At 43.0% G+C, this 23020-nt stretch overlaps 1 protein-coding gene across 6 annotated transcripts in view; it reads right to left on the bottom strand.

The window, feature by feature from the left end:
* The window catches only part of CACNA1I (calcium voltage-gated channel subunit alpha1 I), a 396955-nt gene that overhangs the window by 56743 nt on the left and 317192 nt on the right, over positions 1–23020 (bottom strand). For 5 of the 6 annotated variants that reach the window (XM_081210856.1, XM_081210855.1, XM_081210857.1 and 2 more), the window contains 6 exons: positions 19548–19954; positions 7283–7434; positions 5007–5192; positions 3324–3441; positions 2705–2860; positions 2243–2351 (listed from right to left, as the gene is read on the bottom strand). In XM_081210856.1, the coding sequence (XP_081066982.1) occupies positions 2243–2351; positions 2705–2860; positions 3324–3441; positions 5007–5192; positions 7283–7434; positions 19548–19954 (1128 nt within the window). The remainder of the gene's footprint in view (positions 1–2242; positions 2352–2704; positions 2861–3323; positions 3442–5006; positions 5193–7282; positions 7435–19547; positions 19955–23020) is intronic. The other variant, XM_081210858.1, reaches the window with a different exon arrangement.

Raw genomic sequence — 23020 nt, 5'->3', positions numbered from 1 at the left:
GCAAAGGAAAGAGAGCAAAGGACATTCCTTTTTCCACCCAGAAAGCCCTTCGATAAATGCATTCACGTGCTTTCAGATATATAGTGAACTCGAAGGAACTGTGTTCATACATAAATTCCACATACATAGATTCAGACTTTGGCGCGATCTCCATAGCAATGCCTCTAGGAAATAGGGAGAACAATATGGGAGAACAAAAAGTATCCTTCTCCTCCATCACCCAATAGCTTCTGCTTTGACAGTGCTTCATACTTCTCCCATTAAATCTGGGAAACGTTCTCCTTGGGAGAAAGTAAAGCTTATTCTTTATTGCCCAAATGCTTAGCAAAGAAGATTCTTGCAGTAGGCGCTCCACTGCAGCAGCAGGAGAACTGATGCAGTAGCAATAGCTATCCTTAGTGTGAGCAGCTTAATATTCACATACATGGAAAGAAGCAAAACTGCAATGACTGATGATACCCCCCCTCCCTGCTTTCAAATCGAAGGCAGCTGTAGCTTTGTTCCTGCAGCAGGCACACATTACAAAAGGAGAATATAGTAAAAACGAGAGAAACCGATGAAGACATTAACCAATCCGTGACAGGCTGTTTTGTATCCTATGTTTGAGAGCCCCCTCTGTGTCTCCAGACCAACACCAGCAAGTCTCTTTTCATTTGTATCTGGGAATCTATCTACTACCAGACATGTCCTGACTTCCCTGGAAGCAGAGCGCCTATTGAGCCATTTGGCCTTGGAAACCCATTAGCAGTATTAGGGATTTTGAGGTTCTGAAGCAAGCAGACAACCAGTGAAGTTCCCTCCAGGTTGGGCACCCTACAAACCAGCAGCAAATAAAAACTGAAGTCCAGAAGCAGAGGCAGAGATGTATCTTTAGAATGGTACACACTGCTGGGTGCTGCCATATGGTAAAGAGAAAAGATCATTGCTCCCAACACAAAGGTAAAATGCAATTTCTCTCTTCAAGTACCACTCCAATGTAGTAAGGGTGCCTGACTGGCATGCATTTCCATTGTAAGTTGCCCCCATCACTTTCTTTAAACCCCAAACTCCCAGCGAACTTCCCCCTCTTCACTGTGGTCCTTAATAAGAATATGCAGGCTTGTAACTGGCATTTACAGCTGTTTGTGTTAAGGGCAATTTGCAGTATTCTCAAAGAAGTGCAGAGGGTATTGCTTTGGCTATCACACAAACAAAATTCTGCCGTCCTGTCTTTTGGCTGATTTTACTGATGTTTGAATCCAACCTTTTGTCAAGTCAAATCAGTAGCCACAGGGTATTTTACACAGATTTTTTATTTCCGTCTGATGTGCTTTGTGTGATTTGAACACTAGGGGTTTGATTGAAACTCAGTGTGGGAGCCCTGTTCCATCAGCAGCTTGAACATCTTCATCATTGTTATCCTAGTTCCTATGAGGTCGAGTAGGAAAGCCAAGTATCCTGATTTCGCCAAGCCTGTCTAGGACATCACTGTTGCCTTTCAAAGAGAAGTGACAGGATCTGGGCCACAGCGTGTCCAAAAGGCACCAAAATCCTTTAGTAAAACATTGCAATAGCTTTGCCTTTTACTATTAGAAATGCAAATGCATTTGAAGTGTCCATTGCTGTGGACTCAGAGCACATTTGGGGAAGAGGAAGATGAAAAGGGAAAGCTGTAGCTCAGTGGTAGAGAAACTGCTTTGCATGCAGAAGGCCCTAGTTTGATCCCCAGCGTCTCCAGATATGGCTAAGACAGAGAATCCTGCCTGCAACTCTGGAGAGCCACTGTCAATCAGTGTAGACATTATTGAAATAAATGGACCAATGGTCTCACTCAGTATAGACATTACTGAACTAAATGGACCAATGGTCTCACTCAGTATAAGGCAGCTTCTTATGTTCCTAAGGAGGGAACTTTCCAAGATGTTATGTTTTCACATATAAAAGCAGAGACCAACACAACTGTAAGTAGGATCCAAGATTATTCCGCTCTTACATGGCAATCAAAAGTAAGACCTACTGAGATCAATGGGGATTACTCCCAGGTAAGTCACTACGATTGCAGCCTAATTCAAAGTTGCAAGGTACTTATACTAATAAGCCAGAATTGCAGCCAATCTTGAGAAATAGGGAAAATGGGCAATATTAAGTAATAGACTTTATTTTGCTACTCTCATGAAAACCAATATATTCACAAATTAGATTTCATGCAGCGGTTCTCACTGCAGTTATAGTCATGCAGAATTCCTATACCACCTTCTCTTACCCGAGCCATCTTGGAATTTGTCAAACTCCTCATTGTTTGATGAACTCTGATCGTCATCTGAATATGACCGGTTAGCATCACCCTGCATTGGGAAAATAAAATCAAAGACCTGGGAATTGTGAGCATCCTGAGAGCAAAGGAGGTGCTTCCCTGTGATTCCAGCATTTTGTGGCTTCCGCTTGGTAGGGAATTTCCAAGGCAAGGCAAACTACTTTATGGAAATCATTAGCTGACTTGCCACTGAACAGAAGAGACGATACCTTAGTGTCCAGGCCATGTAATGGCACATGTCCTTGCTTTTCTTGCAGTTGCTTTGAAAACCACCCTCCACAAACATGTTCCTTGGAAGATCACTGGACATGGGATGCCTTGCCACCCTTTCTAAACCCTTCAGGCTATATCCCCAACCAGCTATAGATGTGTGCCGTACCCTCCCTGAAAGCAGCTACTGTAGCAACTCACCTCGGCCTGGAATCCCTCCACCAAGATGGCCACCAGCAGATTGAACAGAACATAATTGCCAAATGTCATGAGAGCCACAAAGTAAAGAGATGCCCATGGTGAAGTTGAGGCCATGCCATTGTAGAGCACAACATTCCAGTCCTCCTGAGTCAAGATCTGTAACACAGAACCCAAGCTTGCAAAGTCAAATCAAGAACAAAAAATGCAGGCTGGAAAATCCATTAACTGACAGGTAAAAAGTATCTCATTAGTTTTATCCTTTTCAGCCCGCTCATATACATGAACTTTCTTCTGTTTTGGTCATGATATTTTTTCCCCCTGAGGAGATGCATTGTCTGTGTTGTGCTGTTCCAATGCCACAAGCACTCTCTGAAATGTAGTGGGTTGTCGTTTACAGTTCACTGTAGAGTAGCAGAAACACTGTGGCTCCTTTACCAGTGGGCCAAGCTGAGCTCACAATCATTAGTGGGTTGCAACTGATGGCATGGTGTTAAGCATAGCAGCAGGCCCACAAGCCTGATGGTTCAAATCCTATCCTTTCCTTTAATCACTCCTTGTTTCTGGGAAGACATGCCTCCTTCTCACCCCCTTATTCCCCTTTCCTATTTCTTGGTCTTACCTGGAACACTGTGACAATAGCCCAAAGCAGGGAGTCAAAATTCTTCCGGTCAGGGACTGTGTCTCCTGTGTCAGTCCTGAGGCTGAATTTACACCCAAAGATGTGCATTCCCAGGATGCTGTTGGAAAGAACAGTTTTTTATTTTTAAATCAACACATTTCTGCTGTAATTTTCATTATTGAAATGTTCTTATTTATTTACCACATATGTATCCTATCCTTCTACTAAAGAAACTGGGGCAATACATACATGGCTTGTCACAGGACCCAGAGCTCTGCCTCCTCATCCCCTGAAGAAAAGGTCATGGATATAGGGAACATCTTGGACTGAGAGGAGGATTTGCCCTCAGAACCAGCCTTTGGTGTCCCTACCTCATTGGGAATTCTAGCACCAGGAGAACCTGTCATGCCAGTGCCTCTCTGGCTGGAAGAGGCTGCCTTGCTTTCCTCAGACTCCAGTTAGGAGGCTGTAGCAGAACTCCAGACTCCACCATATTGCTGGGTCATGGGTCACTCATTTGCGACTTAGATAACTAGTTCTAATCCCATTTATCCCAGGCTCGTTCACCGTGAATTTGTATTCCTTATTATTCAGGGAAAAAATGCTCTGTCTGTTGTTAACCCTGGGTAACTGTCAGCAAAACCCATACTTAAAGGGTTTGAATGTCTGTTCTTCTACCTGCACATTTCTGTTAGCGCAGCAGTTCAGGGTTTCCTGACTAGCTACTTTGCATTTATCTTGATTTTGTGAACTGTCATTTTAATTGGTGATTTCCTGAATTGTTCAGATCCTGGCATTATTGCACATTGTTTTCCATTAAGGGCACAGAAACAGTGTTTAATTGCACATGACTCCCAAACGGAAGGCACAGAGAGCAGAGAGAGTTCACAACAATTTTCTCCCTTTAAATATAGCCCGGACTTGGTGCTTTTGGTTGTGAGGTTGGTTGCCAAGGGTGCTTTTTATCAGTTTAGGTTAGTTTGGCAGCTGTGGCCCTAGCTAGAGAAACCTGACCTAGCCACAGCGATGCATGGCTTTCTTACAACCAGGTTATATTCCTGTAATGAACTGTGTGGGGCTGCCCTTAAAGACTGTTTGGAAAATGCTGCTGGCACAGAATGTGGCTACTAAGACATCCAGATCATATTACACCTATGCTGCATCAGTTACATTGGCTACTTTTTCATTTCCAGGCCCAATTCAAGGTGATTGTTTTAGCCTATACTGTAAAACCCTAACTAGTTTGGGACTATGTTATCTGAAAGATAGTTAATACCTGCATGAGCCTAGCCCAACATCAACATCAGCACCTGAGACCTTGCTCACTAGCCCACCAGTGAGACCCATTAGGCTGGTGGTGATGGGCAGGGGGTTTGTTAGTGGTGACCCCACACTTTTGGAATTCCCTTCCCATGGCATTATCACTGCTGATCAAGACAAAACTCAGAAGACAGAAGTCTGCATTTAGCTGATTTGCACTGCTGGGGTGTGTGTGTGTGTGTTGTAATAATATTTTCCTGTGTTTTGAGTTTTGCAAAGCTGCCTTGTTAGGGTAGTGTGCCTTGAAAAGTGTTTTCCCCCTTAATACATCAAGTTTTAACAAACATCCTTTCTTGTGACTGAACACGTAAAATGGATCTCATTCTGGATAGTGTTCCTGCACCCTGGAATCCCTCTTTTCACCTGAATATAAAGATAAACAGCATGAGGAGCATGCAGAAGGTAGCGACATTGTCCATGGTCTTCATGAGCACCACCAGCTGACGCCGCAAGGCAGGCATGAACCTCACCAGCTTCAACACCCTCAGTAGCCGGAATGTCCTCAACACGGACAGGCCACCATCAGCCTGGCCTATGATCTCCCAGATGCTACAAAACAGGGACAAAAGCAACAAGAGACAAGGGAGGGGGAGGGAGGGCCAGAGTGAGACCTTGAGAAAAGTAATAGAAAGGAATCTCAAAGGATGATGAATGGGAGTGTGAAGATTATAAATAGAAGCAAGTTTTATTTGAGTTATCTTTAACTGAGATTCAGGTAGACTGTGTTTGCCAGAGAGCGGGAAGGAGGGAGATAATTTCTGTTGTCAATTGCACTGGTGTCTATAAACCAAGTATCCCTATGTGTAAGAAATACAAAGTTTGTCTGAATTAATTTTGTGTGAACAAAATACACTTGCTTATAACTCCTGAGTTATTCTTTGTTCTTTGGAGTTAATGTTCCCCTTATATCCTTCCCTTAGTCAATTTCAACAGGTTCCTTCCAGGTTCCTTCAGGATCTCTCCTGAAAGCATTATTATACAAAGATGTTATGATGCTCCACAGAAGTGAAAGCTTGTTTCCAGCCTCAAGAACCAGAAGGGAAGAAACAAAGGGTGAACTACAGCTTAGCCAAAATGGCAGCCCCAGTTCACTGCCCCCCCCATGTTTGCAGGTGGCAACTGTTTTGGTAACCTTCAAAGGAGCCATAATTCAAAACACACACACACACATCGTAAATGGTTTTGGGGGTGCTTTGCTCAAGGGTGAAAGCAGGGGCTCTTTCCTTTCCTTTTCTTAGTCCTGTTCATAAATTTCAGCGAGTCTACACTGAGTAAAACCTAGTTGAATAAAATCTTCTGGCTACCACTACCAAGCTCCCCTCTTCTCAGGTGCACTGCACCCTGGCAAGTAGGAAGTAGGGAGGTCCTGGGGGTCAATTTCTCTCCCTGCTGTCAAAACCTCTTGCACAGCTAGCAGCTTTTAGAGCACTGCCTTGCCGTGGCGAAGGGGCTTGAATAACTCAGAGAAGCTATGAACTATGCTGAGCAGGGCACCCAAGATGAACAGGTCATAGTGGAGAGTTTTGACCAAACGTGATCCACCTGGAGGAGGAATCGGCAAGCCACTCCAGTATCCCTGCCAAGAAAACTCCATGGACAAAGACAACAGGCATATAAAAGTTATGACGCTGGAAGATGAGCCCCTCAGACTGAAGTAGGAAGCTGCAGCCGCCAACCTGCATGATGAAGGGCCTGTTTTGACCCCAGAGTCCAGCAGTGAGGGAGCCAGAGCAGATTCCTGGGTCTGAGTCTGAAGCTGGTGATCAGGGGACCACCAAACCGGAAACTGGCTGGGAGGAGCTGACTGAAGCAGATGTCACAGCACCAGGATTCTTAAAACTAGAGCCAGGAATCTCCTGGATAATTTCCTCTAGATGTGAGGAAGCAAATCCTTGCGCCCCTGTAGAGTTGCCACAAGTCAGAGTAGATTCATCTGAGCTAAATGAAGCCATGGTTTGACCTGATAGAAGGCAGCTTCCTCTCTTCCTGTATAAACGGTACTCTGAACAGGGTGGGTGTTTAGAAACTGATGGACAGTTGCAGTGAATGGCGAATCTAGGCATAAGGTTCTCTTACAGTTATAAGGACGCATGTGGAGCTATATGATTGGACAGTGGGTGGTATTCAACACCAGTCCTACTCAGGGAATGTCCATTGAAGTTAATGGACCTGAATAACTTTGGTTCATTAATTTCAGTGGGTCTCTTCTGAGTAGGACACAGTTGAATACTAACCCTCCCCCCCACCATGTTTAACGGATTTATGCAAGCAAAACCACGATACTCTTGGTTTTATATATAGAAAAATGGATCACAGTTACAAAGTTAATAGGAATTGTCCTGAATCCAAAGGAAAGCTAGTGGAAAGGCCGAGAATAGAATCCAGAATGGCAAGTCTCTTGGTCGTGTGCACTACCTTTTCAAGTGGCTCTCACATTTTATTGATTAAAATGTTTAATATAAAGTAGTGGCGTCACCAAAGTCTAGAATGGCTTGAGATGTGCTGTCCCAAAACAACATTGCTCAGAACACTGCTTGGAATGAGTTTCATTTATTTCTTGGGTGGCCCCAAAACTGACCCTCCCCCATCTTTCTTATACTACTTCTCATACATTGATGCATGGCTTTGATTATCATTACCTGATGATGACGATGATGCTGTCATAGATGTTGTAAGGATTGCGAAGATAATCAAAGAGGCCAAAGGCTGCAAGTTTCAAGATCATCTCTAGGGCAAACATGCTGGTAAACACAACATTGCAGATTTCCAAAATATTAGTCAGCTCTTCTGGCTGCAGGAGAAGTAAATAAAATAAAATAAAATCAGAAGCCATTTAGGAAACTTTCTATCACATACTGTTCTGCCTAGTGTACAATAAATGGGGCCTCTGGGTAGAGAAGAGACTCTTGCAACTTTTCCGTTTATTTTTTAAAATTGCATGTTAAATGTCTGTCTGTAAAACCACCATCTCCCAGTGATGTCCCAATATTTCATGATGTTTCACTTGTTATCCCAGAGTTTTTACCTTAACTCCTTTATGTTCTGTTTTGGTTCTGTCTCCAGGAGTGAAGGCTGTTGCTGTTTTTTAAATTGTAGCTGTTTTAGGGTGAATAACAGCTTCACCCTATGAAATGAAGAAATGAGGTTGCAGGAAGCTTAATGTGCAAATTTGGTGTTATAAGAAGACTGAGGATTACTGTGATGTTCCATAGAAATTTACAATATACCATGTATATTGTACTGAATGCTGGTTCCTTATGAATAAGGATACGTGATCCAGATTATGGACCAGCATACCAACTGGGAACTTGAAATTGTTTTGAAGATCTTCAGGGCATTTGCACTGAGGCTGTTATATGCATGTTGAAAAACCTTATCTGTAAAATTTGCATCTCAGTACTGAGAAAGATGGAAGTTATTTCTGCAAGTTTCATGTTCTCATTTTAATGTATGCAAATTTAGGACTTAACAGTACTAGTGCCCTCTTCTGCCTCCTATAGAATTACATTACTATGTTACTAATGTTGATCTTAGACTATAAAAATTTAAAGTGAAGTCACTGCTGGATTGCCAAACATAGCTCTATTATGGACTTGGTTGTATTCAAACAACAGAAGCACACAATTTCATTTTTGTGGTCTTTCACTGACTATTTCTACAAATAATTTTGTTTTGCATCAAACTTTGTTGTTCTTTATGATCGTTGGATATGTATTTTTTCATCTGCTTAATTGGAACAAACTATTTCAATCCCTTGCTTTTCTTTTTTTCTTATTATTTTTTAAAAACCATCAAGAAGGTATGCTTATCACTTTCACCATCCATGGCATGTGTTGGAGCACTAGCACCAGACTATGATAGTATACTAGAGCTGCTTTCTAAAATGAATTAGCACATTTCTTTTAAAAAATATTTTGTATTAAACCCTAAATGGCCTCGGTCCAGTATACCTGAAGGAGCGTCTCCACCCCCATCATTCTGCCCGGACACTGAGGTCCAGCCCCAAGGGCCTTCTGGCGGTTCCCTTCCTGTGAGAAGCAAAGTGTCAGGGAACTGCCATCGGAAGGACAGGAGGTGGAAGGGCTCACACAGGTTGGGAGAGACTCAGCAGCTGAAGAGGGAACCAGCAGGGGGAGAGGAGGGGCTCCGAGGGAAAGTGAGCAGGAGGGATGGCTCAGAGACACTTCCAGCGAGGACAGTGGGGAGGTTTCAGGACCTCCTATAGGGACACCCACTCCTCGCCGGAAACTGTCACGCCGAGAGTCCAGAAGACGCGTTTCCGTTAAGGAGCTTTTATGTTGGAAACGATTCCGAAAGCAACCACTGTCAGAATCTGCCAGCGACTGACGGAGCCATGCTTAAGGCGCTCCGTCACAGACAGAGGTTTGCGGACTTGACCAAACTCTGAGGGACTAGGATTTTACGCACAAGCAGCTCATCATCCCATCACACAAAGTTACAGGGAACCAGGCAGAGGGCCCTCTCAGTAGTGGCGCCCACCCTGTGGAACGCCCTCCCATCAGATGTCAAAGGAAAAAACAACTACCAGACTTTTAGAATACATCTGAAGGCAGCCCTGTTTAGGGAAGCTTTTAATATCTGAAGGACTATTGTATTTTAATATTTTGTTGGAAGCCATCCAGAGTGGCTGGGGAAACCCAGCCAAATGGGCGGGGTATAAATATATTATTACTATTACTATTACTATTACTATTACTATTACTATTACTATTATTATTATTATTATTATTATTATTATTATTATTATTAACATTTCCCTTAATGCAAAAGTCAATCAATCAATTTTTGGAAACAAAAAATAACACTCACCCCAGTTATTTTGTGACTTCCTCTCCGTTTGCAATAATGCATATTTTCGAACAAAACTTTCCTCTATCCTTCCTTTCTTCTTTCCTCGGTGTTTTCAGCTTCCCACCCCCAGTCCCTTTTTATACCCCTATACTTCTAGTAGCAGCTTGATAGGCCTTGTTCTGCTAATCTTCTCTCATAACTCCCCCCCCCTCTCTCTCTTGGCTGCTGTCTCATTAATTACCCAATGGAATATGTAGAAATCTTGGAATGTATTTTATCGAAGAGGAGCTTGTTATGCTTTGCACTCAAGCACACACTTAGGCTATAACACAATTCCATAAATAGAGTACGCAGCCAATCATGTCACTTCTATCTTGTATATGTTGCATACAGAACAAGCGTGTCAAGAAAACTGGTGGCATGATGCTATTACCCCCTGGGATGTTTGTGGTGAGAAAAAGGCTTGAATCAAATGATTCAGCCTTGGATGCATGCGGTATCAGGTCCTTTGTGGTCTTCTTGGAACTTGCAAATAACATCCACTCACTAAGCCAGAAAAATACAGTTCTGCTTAGTTCATATGCGTGTGTGTGTGTGTGTGCGCGCCACAAATAAGTGATTGAATGAATAGACTTCAACCACCTGCCCTCCGATGCTTTCTCCTGAGTTCCCATTCCAGTTCCTGAGCGCTTTGTCCCACATAATCATCTGTTCACTCACACCAAGTGGTTTTGACAACTGCTGTCCAAAAAAATCCCCTCCCTCCTGTATTCTGAAAAAGCAAAACCCTTCTCTCTCCACAGCCTACTAATTCATCCCCACACTTTCTCGGGATCAGTGACTTCACGCTAATTTCAACACAATGAGAAGGGGGAAACAGCAACAACTGCACACCTTTCCCATGCCAGATGATTCTTTATTAAAGCTGCCAGTTTCCCTAAGTGAAAAAGTAAAGACAGAATGGGAGAAACAAGGCTTCTATTTCCACCCATAATTATGTTTGACTAATAATGCAAGTGCTAAAAGGCAAAAGATGGAATGTAAAAACTAACAGAGTGATCTTGTGCATCTTCACACAGAAGGAAGAGTAAGTGTTTGTAGGATAAGACTATGCACGCTGTAGTAAGCCCCAGGGAAGCAGAAGTCCATCTGCATAGGATTAACTTCTAAGGGTCTTCCCTCATAACTTAAAAACCTGTATTGTAGGGTGAAGAAAAGACAGACGGTAATTTCAGAAAGAAGTGGAAATCCCTCCCCTTATTTATCTCTACCATATAACAATGGTCTTGAGATCTGCATTGGTTCCCAGTACGTTTCCAAGCACAATTCAAAGTGTTGGTGCTGACCTTTAAAGCCCTAAATGGCTGCAGTCCTGTATACCTGAAGGAGCATCTCCACCCCGATTGTTCAGCCCGGACACTGAGAGGGCCTTCTGGCAGTTCCCTCACTGCGAGAAGTGAGGTAACAGGGAACCAGGTAGAGGGCCTTCTCGGTAGTGGAGCCTGTGCTGTGGAACGCCTTCCCATCAGATGTCAAGAGAAATTAGCAACTATCCTCCTTTTAAAATGCATCTGAAGGCAGCCCTGTTTAGGGAAGTTTTTAATGTTTAATGCTGTATTGTTTTTAATATTCGATTGGGAGCCACCCAGAGTGGCTGGGGAAACTCTGCCAGATGGGCGGGGTATAAATAAATCATCATCATCATCATCATCATCATCATCATCATCATCATCATCTACTTTTCATTTCCTGAGCTGAAGAATCAGGCAGAACAAGAACATTTTGGATCATTCAATAAGCCTTTGTGTAAAACTCCTGCAAGCTGGTGTGGAGGATAGCAGCTTTTTGCAATATGTGTTCTGAGGCGGGTTGAAAATAGGATGCTGTCCTAAAATTTGTATGTTTATCCTGGGCATGAAGGAACGCCAACTGTAATTTCAACCAATCACTCTCCAAGGCAGATATCACATTAGAATATATTTTGCATTTTACTGCCACTACCCACTTCTGAAAATGTTGAGTTGGGGGGAGGAGACGCTAGAGGAAAATACGAGTGAGGACTGAGCAGGACAGAAACTTGTTTTGTAAAAATAGACATAACCTGCCTCACTGTGAACGCTTTAATTTCTAAATCGCATTGTGGTGTGTTTTACATTTTTCCTTGCCTTTCTGAGAAGAGGTCTGTGGGGCTTGCATTTTCCTCCCCCTTCATCTAAAATAGATGAGAGATGTGAAACCTGAGGCACAGAATTGTGCCCTGAATATGACTAGCATATTTCATTCTGATTTCAGTGTTCAAATGGAGTATCTCACAAACAAATAAAATGCTGAATGAGTGGGAGAGTGAAACTAAAGACCTCACCTGTTTCACAAAAAGTAGTGGTTTTTGACATGGCAGGGCAGTGGTGGAGAGAGGTGGGGAGAAGCTTTCCTAATATCCACCCACTTCATTCATTCCTGCACATGGTACTAGAGTTGCACATGGTGGAATTCCTGCATACAGTCACTCAATAAATACACCCCAGTGTTCACGCAATGACACTAAAAATGTCAAAGATATCACATGGAACCACTCCGACAAGTCTCTCAAATAGAAATTGCAATGGAGGTGCTGTATGGGGAACTTATTGCAAGCACAAAATATAGCACACAAACCAAGTGTGGGAAATGCAGTCTCCACCCCACAGAAGGGGTATCGAGGGGAGAAGTGTGGCTCGCATAAGACAAATATGTAACATTAACAAGTGCATATTTACTTTGCTGAAAATGTATTCTGCAGAAAGGTTATAGGGGGAAACTTCTATTTGTAGTATAATGCTAATTTCCATGAAGCTCCCCACCACAGAGATGAGCGCACATCCAAGTGGATTAAAGATACGCCTATTTTTGGCAAGGCATTTTGAGATACCAGGCCTGTCCTATTTAGATGCGTGCTTGTCTGTATGGGGGCAAGCACAACCGTGATGAAAATAAGCTCAGAACTGCACAAGCAAATCTGCCCAAAGAGTCTTTGGCAGAAACTAGAAAAAGCAAAAATACCAATTCCAAACTGAACAGATTATGTCAGTGATCATGAGAAATGTAATGTAGCATCATGATATAATGGTGAATTGTCTTCCTTGCTCCTGCTGACGTGTTCTCTCTCTCACGCCTTCTGTGCCTTCGTGAGGAACTGATGTTTTAAAAGTCATCCTTGTCTGTCTCTTACCGAAAAGGTCACCTGTTCCCGCTCACTCTCCTTTCCTCCCTGACATCTGTTTCACTAGTCAAGTGCACATCTGCTAATCTTTTTCTAATGGGCCATCACTCACCCCAGGGAATGGTTCTACCTAGGGAGTTGGGTAAGAAAAGAAGAGCGTAGGAGAGGGAGACAGAAGAGGAACGGCTGGGGAAAGGCAAAACTTCTAACAATTCCACATTCCTGAGTGGAAGGGAAAATACAAAACAGAACACAGAGAGCCAGAGACACAATGAAAAAGCAAAGCAAAGAGGAAGCCAGAAGCAAATTATTAGGATGGGAAAATAATGAAGGGAGGGGAGGCTGAAGACATGCAATACAACTAAAGCACATGACTTCCCTCAAAGAACCCTGGCATACAAAACAAACAACGATGAGGATGATGTATGAAGCCCAAACTAGATGCCTTGTTGGGGGTGTTTAACAAAGTTGCAGGAGTGGGAGGAATGATGGTCAGCACACACTTGGCTGTTTCACACCAGCTGTTGGACCAACCTATCTCACAAGGTTTCTATGAGGGAAGGGAACAGGCAGTGGTGAGGGAGATTCAGTTTTCCTGCTCAACCACAGACCTCACTTACAGTGCAATCAGAGGCTAGCTCAACTGAGTTCAGTAGAATTGACCCACTTTGGATCTTGAGCCAGCTGTCGGCCTAACCAATCCCACAAGGTTGCTGTGAGATTAGAAGCGGGCAGGAGGCGAACCATGTACAATGGCAGGCATAAAATGTAAGCAATATTCAGAGGCATACTTAGCTGTTATGAAGTTAATTCATTGATAGACCTATGCTCCATAAATTTGTCCTAAAGAAAGTGGCCATCACTATTCCCAGTGACAAGGAGGTTGACAAACCTCTTATGTGTTGTATAAATAAGTACTTTCTTTTGGCTATTGTGATGGGGCAGGTTGATCTAACACAGGAGTGGGGAACCTGCGGTTCTGCAGAAGTTGTTAGACTCTGACTCCCATCAACCACAGCAAGCATGACCAATGGTCAGGGATGATGGGAGTTGGAGTCCAACAGCATATGGAAGGCCACAAGTTCCTTACATCTGCCTAAAAAGAGAGTAAAGTCATATCTACACTACACTAGCTCATCTTTATTATTACTCCATACTTTCCAGGGCTGAGTCACGGCACTGATTTTAAAAATGTTCTGAAGTTAAGCTGTGGCAATACTGACTCAAATTAAACCCTTCCCAGAGGTCTTAGCACATACTGTTGTTATGTTCTGATGGTTATTCTATAAATAGTCCTAAACAGTACATTAACTCAAGCTTATGCAAAATTTAAATGAAGTAACTCACGCCTAAATCTCCCTTTAGCTACATGGCTCTTGGATAACCTCTCCATCATATAAGTCATGTGTTTATAACATTTGAATACTAGTAGATGATTATACTGATTGTTCTTTGCTCTTACTCGTTGCCAATCAAAGTGATAACTACTCAGCTTCTTTAATTTTTCTTTTATGTCAGATCTTTCTTTTTAAAAAATGATTTATGTTTTTATACAGGCCTCCTCTGAGCTGGGCATCATTATTTTTAAGAGTGAGGTGGCTACATTAGTGCTTATTATACAAAGCAGAGGTTCTAATCAACCTGGGCCCTCTTAAAAGGCTATGCCCACACTGTCTGATTCACAGCCAATTCTGTGCTATGAATATTCCATAAACAGAAAGGAAGACTGTGGGCAGGTTAGTCAGCAAATGTGGGTTATCATCATACATATTGCAAAAAAAAAGGGGGGGGAAAGGAGAATGGTATTTTCCACACTCAACTGCTATCCTGTCAAACTTTCACAGAAAAACAATGAAACTAAGGATGGTTGGGATTGCCCTTTGATTATTGTTGTGTATAGTTTAGTTTTGTATTTGTTTTGTTTCAAAAACTAATAAAGCATCTTTAAAAAGAAAAAAGAAACTAAGGATGGAGGAGAAATTTGATTCACATCACATTTAAGGGTCAAACTACCTAACTCACAATTTCTGAAACAATATGTGAACCAAAACACAACCATCCTTTGAAATCTGCATTCCTCTGAATTTTGCAATGCAGTTCTCCAGCTAAGTAATTTATACAAAAATGCATATACTTAAATTAATGATAAAGTGTGCATAACATAACATAGTGAAAATAATACACCAAAAATCCATTACCAAAAGCTTCTTTGCAAAACTGTGTTTCTGTGTATTTAAACATTTGTATACAGCCCACTTACACAGGGGTTATGTTCTAGGCCCCTGCATGCATAACTGAAATCACGTAAACTGGGGAGCACTATCTAAAAGGCCTCCAAACACCTATTTCCCCCCCTGCTCTCCAGCTCTCTCCCCCACTCTCTCCCCAATCCAGACCAAAATATCTGTAGTTGAAGCTATGGGGCTGCCTGAAGAATGTGCAAGAAAGTTGCTACTGCTGCTGCTGTGCTACCCCGCATGTCAGCTGTTAGACGGGGAGGCTGAGTAGCCAAAACAAAGCCTCACTGCACCTCAGGTCTCTTTGGGTCTTCCTCCTCCCTCACTGATGTCCTCTTTGGGCTCTGGGGAGGGTCTCCTTGTGAGCTACGAGGACTCTCCAGCTCTCTCCCACCATTTCTGGATTTGAAAATAAATTACTTATTTATTTTCCTGGTGTCACACATATATGTGGTTGCACATGAGTCAATCATGTGTAAGTGGGAGGGTGCCTGTATTTGGAGAAATGTCCTGATGAATTCTCAGAAGGACTGTTTTGGCGGGGGGAGGGGGCAGAATCTGCAAACTGATGCAGAAATGTGAGACCTGAATTCAAGATTGGAAAAATGAGAAACTGAGAGAAACCAATAATGACAGATTCATCTATTGTTCAGAAGAAGCTAGGGGGCTCTTTTTAGTTGTGTGGATGTACAGAAAGATGTTGTATGCATGACCTGGTAGCAGTCTTTCTTATTCTGGATTTAACTTGGCCCCCACTAAGCAGTAGGTGCCAAGTCCCCTGACAGGCCATGGTAAGAGGAAACAGACCCTGTCAGGTTTGTCTCCTGCTGCTCACATCAGGTTGCCTAACTTCTCAAACATGAAGATGGCAACTTCCTCCTCACCTTTGACGTCACCCTCATTTTACACCCACTCAAGCAGTATTCCATCTGCCCACATGCACTACCATCTGCTCTCTTTCACTGTCCACAGAACTGCTCACAGCAAAGCTCCAGCTTCATTGAGGCAGATCACAGGACCTGCACAGTACCATCAGTCTGCAACTACATTGCCAGCTCCTTCCTCTTCTGACTACACTGAAAGACATATTTCACAAGCACTTCAGATCAACCAACATTCCAGAGAGTATGTTACATGGCAATCCTAACTACAACTACTCAGAAGTCCCATTGAATTCAGTGGGGTTTACTTTCAGGTAAATGGGGCTAGGCTTGTCACCTATGTCAGGAATGCTGAGCAAGGGCTGGTCATCTCTCACTATCTTGATACGATGTGCTGTCCACAAAGCACACCAACATGCATCAACAAATACAGATCACCCGAGTTCAGTGAAAAACTGTTTTTATGCAGAAGAGGCTGTGTTGTGCGAAGGCGACCATGCCTTCTGATGAGCAACTGGACATTCATAATGCAGATTCTTTGCAGTTGTAAACACAGAAATATAATTATTTTCTACAAAGCTATAAATGTTGATTTAAAATGCCACATTATTAACTTTCTACAGACATCAGGGTGCGGCTACTGAGGGAATATTTCATGCGGAGGAACAAAACTAATTTGCATGAATTAATTGCCTGCAATTAACATAAGTTGCAAATTGTTTTCATGAACTTAGCTGAGGCCAAAACTACAATGTGTTCTCTATGTGATGTGAAACTGTGGCATCAGCCCTTGGGGGGAAATGGAAGAAAAATCCTGAGAGATTAAAAATAACACCAATAGATTAGGAAATTGTTTTACTGGCTTCACAGTTCAGAGTGTAAGCCTGTGGGTAGCATTTGTTCTTTTAATTCAATTGTTGTGCTGCACCGAGTGCCGAAGCACTTTCCAAATAAGAACAGCTACAGCAATCACTACTCTAATAATTCCTGCACATTGCAACCCCTCTTTGGAAACCCCTTAGGTTTTCAATTTTTGAAACAAAATCTTTACAACATCAAGGCCTGAAAATGTCCTGTTACAAACAGAATGACCACTGGAATGGTCACAATTCGAACACAAATATCTGAGTTTCCTTGTATGCGCCTTGAAAGCTGGATCCTCTGCCATTCCTACTGCATACATCAATAGCAGCAGGTGGGAGGGGGTACCATTGCACACCTGGCCTCCCATCAGCTGCTTACTGGAAGGGACAAGGTTGGATTGGCTCTGGTGATGCAACTGACCTCCTCGCTGCCTCACCCTCCCTCCCCAAACCTTAAAGCAGAAACAGCTCCACTGAAAGAAAGCTGGTGTTGCAGCTCCACCCAACAGAGTGAATCACTTTGGCTATACAAGATGCTATACAAAAGACAAGACTGCCACATGACAGCAGTGGTACATGCAGGCTTTGAGCGGCAGGTTGTCAGTACAAACATCTGAGGTCTGGCACAGCTGCCTTTTAGGTTATAACCCTGCTCAATATTATGTGTAGCTGATTCCTCTGTGACAGTTCAGAGAGCCCAATTTGTGCCCAGACATTTGCCTTTTCTATTTTGATCTATTCTTTAGCACAGTTTCAGATTAAAAGGAGAGTTCCTGCCCCTGCTGCCCCTTGAGAGGGTTCCTTGAGCTCCATCCGCACAGGGCTCACTGGATTCCCTTGTACCTCTGTAGAAACGGGCTGTGCTTGTGTGTCTCTTAATTAAGCTGGAAAGACTGGCAAACGGATGGATTTGATTTGAGCGGTGGGTGAAGTGCCTGCGCTGTCCCCAGAGGCTGTATTAAACTAAACCAAATAGACTAAGGATTCAGTTAGCTAATGAGGAGAGAAATGAGACCGAAAGAGAGGAAGATAGGGAGCGGAGAGTTGGCAAAAACAGGAACACACACACACAGGGAGATCAGCTGAATGGAGCATAAATGGAGGAGGACAAGGAAAGGGACAGAAATAAAAGGGAGAAAAAGGTAGGAAGCTGTGTTGGTTCGTCTAGATCAGTATTGTTACTAGCAGCGCTTCTCCATGTTTTCAGATAGGGAATCTGTCCCGGCCCTACAAGGAGATGCCAGGAATTGAACTTGGAACTTTCCGCATGCAAAGCAGTTGCTCTACCACTGAGCTACAGCCCTTCCCCAAAATAGAGAGCAGGAACTGACAGGGAGATATAGAACAAGGAAGCAAAAGGAGGTGGAATGCACTTCAGATGGTTACTTCACCTATTAATCCCCCTCCCCATTCATTCATTTAGTGAACACAGACACTTGTTGCCCGGTGGGCTTACCAGCTATTTCTGCCCCAAAACCACAGTGAGGTAACACCTTTTTTAGGAACCAACCCAAATGTCACAGAGTTGTTTCCAGGACTGAGAACAAATTGATTAACTGCTTTATTTCATTTTTGTTTAAATGGGGGTATATCTATTATTTCTTCTTGATCCCAGCTGCTCTTGGTACAACCTGTAATCTGCAAAACACTTACCAGAGGCTAATATGCAATTACTCCATCTTAAAAGACTGTTACAAACTGCAGACTCTGGGGCTTTAGCATCATGAACTTTTTTTTTTTTACTACACTCACCCAACAAATAATTTTCTAAATATCCAGTCTGAAGATGTTTGGAGGAACTCAAAAGCTTTGTGACATATTGGTTTGGCCTAACAAATGTAGTATTCTGTCATGGCTTTAGCATCTCCCCTGCCCTGCAACGAGCCAACAGAGCTACGTATGTTTTTTATAGGCTACATCTTCCTCAGTCAACCTAGAGCAAATGTATCCCATTCCATTTGCATAGGTGCCAGATTTGTTTGGTCTTCAGTGAGGAGATTTCACCCCTCCCATATCCAAGAATCTCCTGAGGAGTCTGCTGATTCTCCAGAGAGGAGGAGGCGTGTTCTGCTCTCTACTTATTCTGCTCCAGCACCACATCAAAGAGTCAGTCAGTATGTCGGAGAGAGAGAGAGACTGAGTGTTAGAGATCGTGTGTAAAGATAAGGTTGCTGCTAAGAGCAGCTGCAGACACTCAGTGCGGTTCAGCATTCATTTATGCTTAGACCTGTTTAGCTCTGTATATAGTTGTATTATAGTTGTAGTTATAGAATAAAGAAGATATTCTACAGAGCTGCTCTCCGAGTTGTTTATATACTCTGCTAGACTCTGCTGTACTCTGCTGTGCGACGACTGTCTTCTTGTGGGAGTGAATCCAGTGCTCACAACTCTAAGCTGTGAGTCCACAGCACTTTGACCTGTTCCTGTGCAGAAGGTGGTCTCTGGAAGTGCTACCCAGCTCGCCTATCCCAGTCGGGGCTGAAGTGGATGAGTCCAGTTAGTGGCACTGGCTCAAGGGCGATGCTGACATTCAGACCCTGGCCTCAGATCACAGGACCACTATTGCTACTGCAAAGCCTCCAATTGGGTTTTCCTTCCATAATTTATTGTGGGGTGGGGAAGATGTGCAAGCCTAGTATAGAGCTGTGCACAAGATATAATCATAGAAGCTCTAAGGGAACATGGCAGATACAGGTGCCTTGTCCAGGTGCTGCTTGATTATATACGTAGGTCCTTAAATACATGAACTACCTACCAGCTCCTAGAGCCCCCCAAATTCCCTACAGAAAAAGTAAACTCATTTGAACATTGTTGTGTTGATGCCCCAACAACCACAACATGCTAGATAGGTACACAGTATCACCTCAGACTGCTAAGTTAATTTATTGTTCACTGCCCACCAGTCTAGCTACCTGTTCATGGTGCTCAATGCCCATGCTGATGGTGTTCACAAGGATGGCGATCATGATCCCACGGTTGAAGTATTTGCTCTCCACAATTCCCCTCAGTTTAACCCTGACTTCTTGCCACACGTCACTCCAGAGAGCAAGCTGTCCACCTTCCTCTCCATCCTCCTCCTCTTTCTCCAGGTCTGTAGTCCCGGTGCTTTCTTTTCTTCCATCTCCCTCCTCTTCACTGGGTCCTCTTCCCTCTTCCTGATCTGAATCGGCACTCTCAAGCACGGAGAGTCTACGGGCTGCTTCCCGCTGGGCCTTGTGACATCTTGGGCAGTTGCTAGGGTCAGACGTCAAAGTCATGGCAATCGGTTGGCCAAGGCCTTGTGGCACATAATCAACACAGTTGTGCTTTCGGCAACGTCCTGGGGAATAATAAATACAGGGATCAAATTTAAGGGGAAAGCAGTGCTACATTTCCGCATCTGTTAGGCAAAACAGGTCCTAAACTGTATTGCTAGCCATTTTAAGCATGAAGGAAATTAAGCCCTGGAACCGTCTGCCAAGGGAAGTGTTAGGCTCATCATCACCAAGAGACTTTAATGGAGATTGTCTCTCAGAGACATGCTCTACTTCAGCTACAATAGATTAGACTCAATTGTGTTCAGCTCTGTAGTAGGGGTAGGATAATTCTCCAGACTGCAGGAATCACTAAATAAGAGGCCATGGCGTGTATTATCTCAGAGGTGAAAAAAAGAAAAAATATCAAAGCTTCTTCTGTCCCTAAAATCTATGATCCCCTAGTTATCACTTAAATAAATTGTTTCACTTGCAGAACATATTGCTGAAAAGGTCCTTGCCTGTGTTCATCAGAACTGCTGAGTTTTTACTTAATGTCAGTGTTACCTGTTATATCTGTAGAAAGAACAACAACATGAAGAGAAAGTATAAAACAGTCCATTGTTGCAAACTTGCTCAAAAAGTTATGCTGATTTCAAGCTAGAAGCACAGACTTGTTCGCCCCTCTGTTCCTCAACACATGAAAATTTAGCAGAAACAGGCAAGAATGCACAACTTCATGCTCCTACGGGTCATGCCACACTTTTTAAAAAAGATGTAAAGCTAAGATACTTTATACCTGAATATGCAAAGTGTGAAGGCAACCAGTTCATCAGAAGCACAAGTAAGGAAACTAGGCTTGACTGCAACTCCCTGCTGAGTGTGCAGGTTCACCCTGGCAAAATGGAGCAAAACTGGACAGGCTGATCTGATTTGACAAGCTGAGGAAACCTCTTTAGCTTGCATTGGCAGTTGGACTGTTCTTATAACCAAAGTAATCTTGTGGGATCCAGAGAGTGGTCAAAGTTGAGTGGCAGAGCACGTGCTTTGCATGTAAACATCGCCCGACACCTCTCAATACTGAGCTAGATGGATCAATGGCATGACTCAGGGCCAAACTAGATGAGACATAAAATGCATTTGTTAAAAATACAGTTTGCTTCTTTGAAGCTGCTGTATGCTTTGATACTGGCAACAACATGGGATTTCCTCCCAATACATATATCAGCTTCAGAGGTGGGTTTGCTTTTTGTTTTTTTAAACTCAGGACCACAGTAGGGGAGGAAAGTATTAAATTTCCCCTTCCTGTGTTCGGCAATCCCCAAAATATCAGCTGCTATTAAAAATACATGTACAGTATATTACTGTAAATAATTATTTAACATTGCATCCAATTTGGCCCTCAGTATAAGGTAGCTTCATATGATCAGGCAGTAACTTAGAGACCCGCCTCCCATTTATTTATCAAATCCAACAGTCTTTAGATATTCAGCTACAGGGAGTGGGGTTGAAAGACAGCTGCAGTTATCTGAGAAATGTGCCTTTAGTTTCCAGTAGTGATTGGTGAGCTCCTTATAGCTTGATTTGGAAAAGGTTTGGGGTAAAACATTCTCCTCATGTCAGAAAAATCCTTCCCCCCCCCACTCCAAGCCCATTCCAAAGTTTCGGCTGAATCACACAGATGATGATGTCATCAGAAACATAACTGGGTTTGAAGGCCTCAACCTCCAAATAAACACCCCCCCATGTCCCCTTCTTTTCTCCACAAACTTATGAACGAGTCTCAAGATGGCACAACTCCATTGCTTCCTCAGTTGGCACCATGGAATTTGGGTTGGAAAGGGAAGTGGGCAGCTGTGGTGGTTTGTGGAGAGGGCTGGTACCAGGATGAGCTCATTAAAACCAGGCCCAAACTTTGGTTAGGGTTTGATGTTTGAGTTTGATTCACAAAGGGCTTAGGAAGCCAAAGCCAGAGTTTGCTATTCTGAACTCACTCCCTTATGAATCTCAGCACTATTATTATTCCTAACATACCACCGTAAAAGTGTGCAAGTTTTCTTTTAGAATGAGGACAGAACATCAGAGCAGGAGTGGTCATGCAGAAAGAAATCATCACCTCTAGGTGATAAAATGCTCTCTCATCATTAGAAAGCCAGAGATTGCAGGTCTGGAAGAAAAAGCGATTTCTTTGCTTTATCCTTTTCCCTGCTAAATTCACCTTGATGGAAAGTTAAGCACTAAAATGTAGCTTTAAATGTTGCTGTTCTCAGGCTAGAAATGCATGTTCAAGTACAGCATTTACCTACAGCCTGAGTTGGGTGCTCCTGGCTTACTGCTGTGGCAGAGGCATTCCTTTTGCAATGTCATCTTGGAATGAATCCTTCAGGAAGCACAGAGGTGTGATGCCATAGACAAGAAAGGATCAGGAGGCCAACAGGAAAGGGAGCCCAGCAATGGCAGGAAAGATGGGTATATAAGAATCCCAGTAAAGGGTGGTTCATTAGTTGGCATGGTTGGAGAGCTGTATTTCTGGAGCCAGATAAGGTCCAGGATAGCCCAAGAATTCAAGTAACATCTGAGTGATCTGGCATCATTTTAAAATATTAAATTACGTTCTAAAATCTCTGAGACTCAACTGTGCTGAAGCCACTGAAGCTATCAGTAGAAAGAACTGTTGGTTACTGCAAACTTTTGGATGCCCTCCAGGATAATTTTACAGGACCATGGCTTGCTTTCCATGCCACAAATGATTTAAAATGTATTTTTTATATTCAACAAATAAGCCGTTCAAAATGTCCTCCTGCGTAGATTTTGCCACTGAGCTTTACTGCAAGCCTGTCCTCCTTAAAAATGCTAGATTACCTCGGTTTTAATGGTCAGTGAAGTCTAATCCTCTTTATTGTAAAATCAGTTTCTGCAAATGTGTTTCCATTTGCCTGCCTCATATTTTATTATGGCAATTTTTCTGACCTACAAAAGGGGCTATTTTTCTCAACCTGAAGATCTGATGCATCCTAGATTAAATCAATGAACAAATCTCTCACCAACAGATTCTACTCAGAGTTTGTCCACTGTACTGTCTTCTCCTCTATGGTCACTACGTAAGAGTTTTCCATTAACATTGCCATCTCTGTACCTACCACACAGTGTTT

Source organism: Podarcis bocagei, assembly GCF_964188305.1.
Source record: "Podarcis bocagei genome assembly, chromosome: 10".
NCBI classification, from domain to species: Eukaryota; Metazoa; Chordata; class Lepidosauria; order Squamata; family Lacertidae; genus Podarcis; species Podarcis bocagei.
Note: the sequence above shows the minus strand (reverse complement) of the source record. Positions and strands in the feature narration are given on the sequence as shown.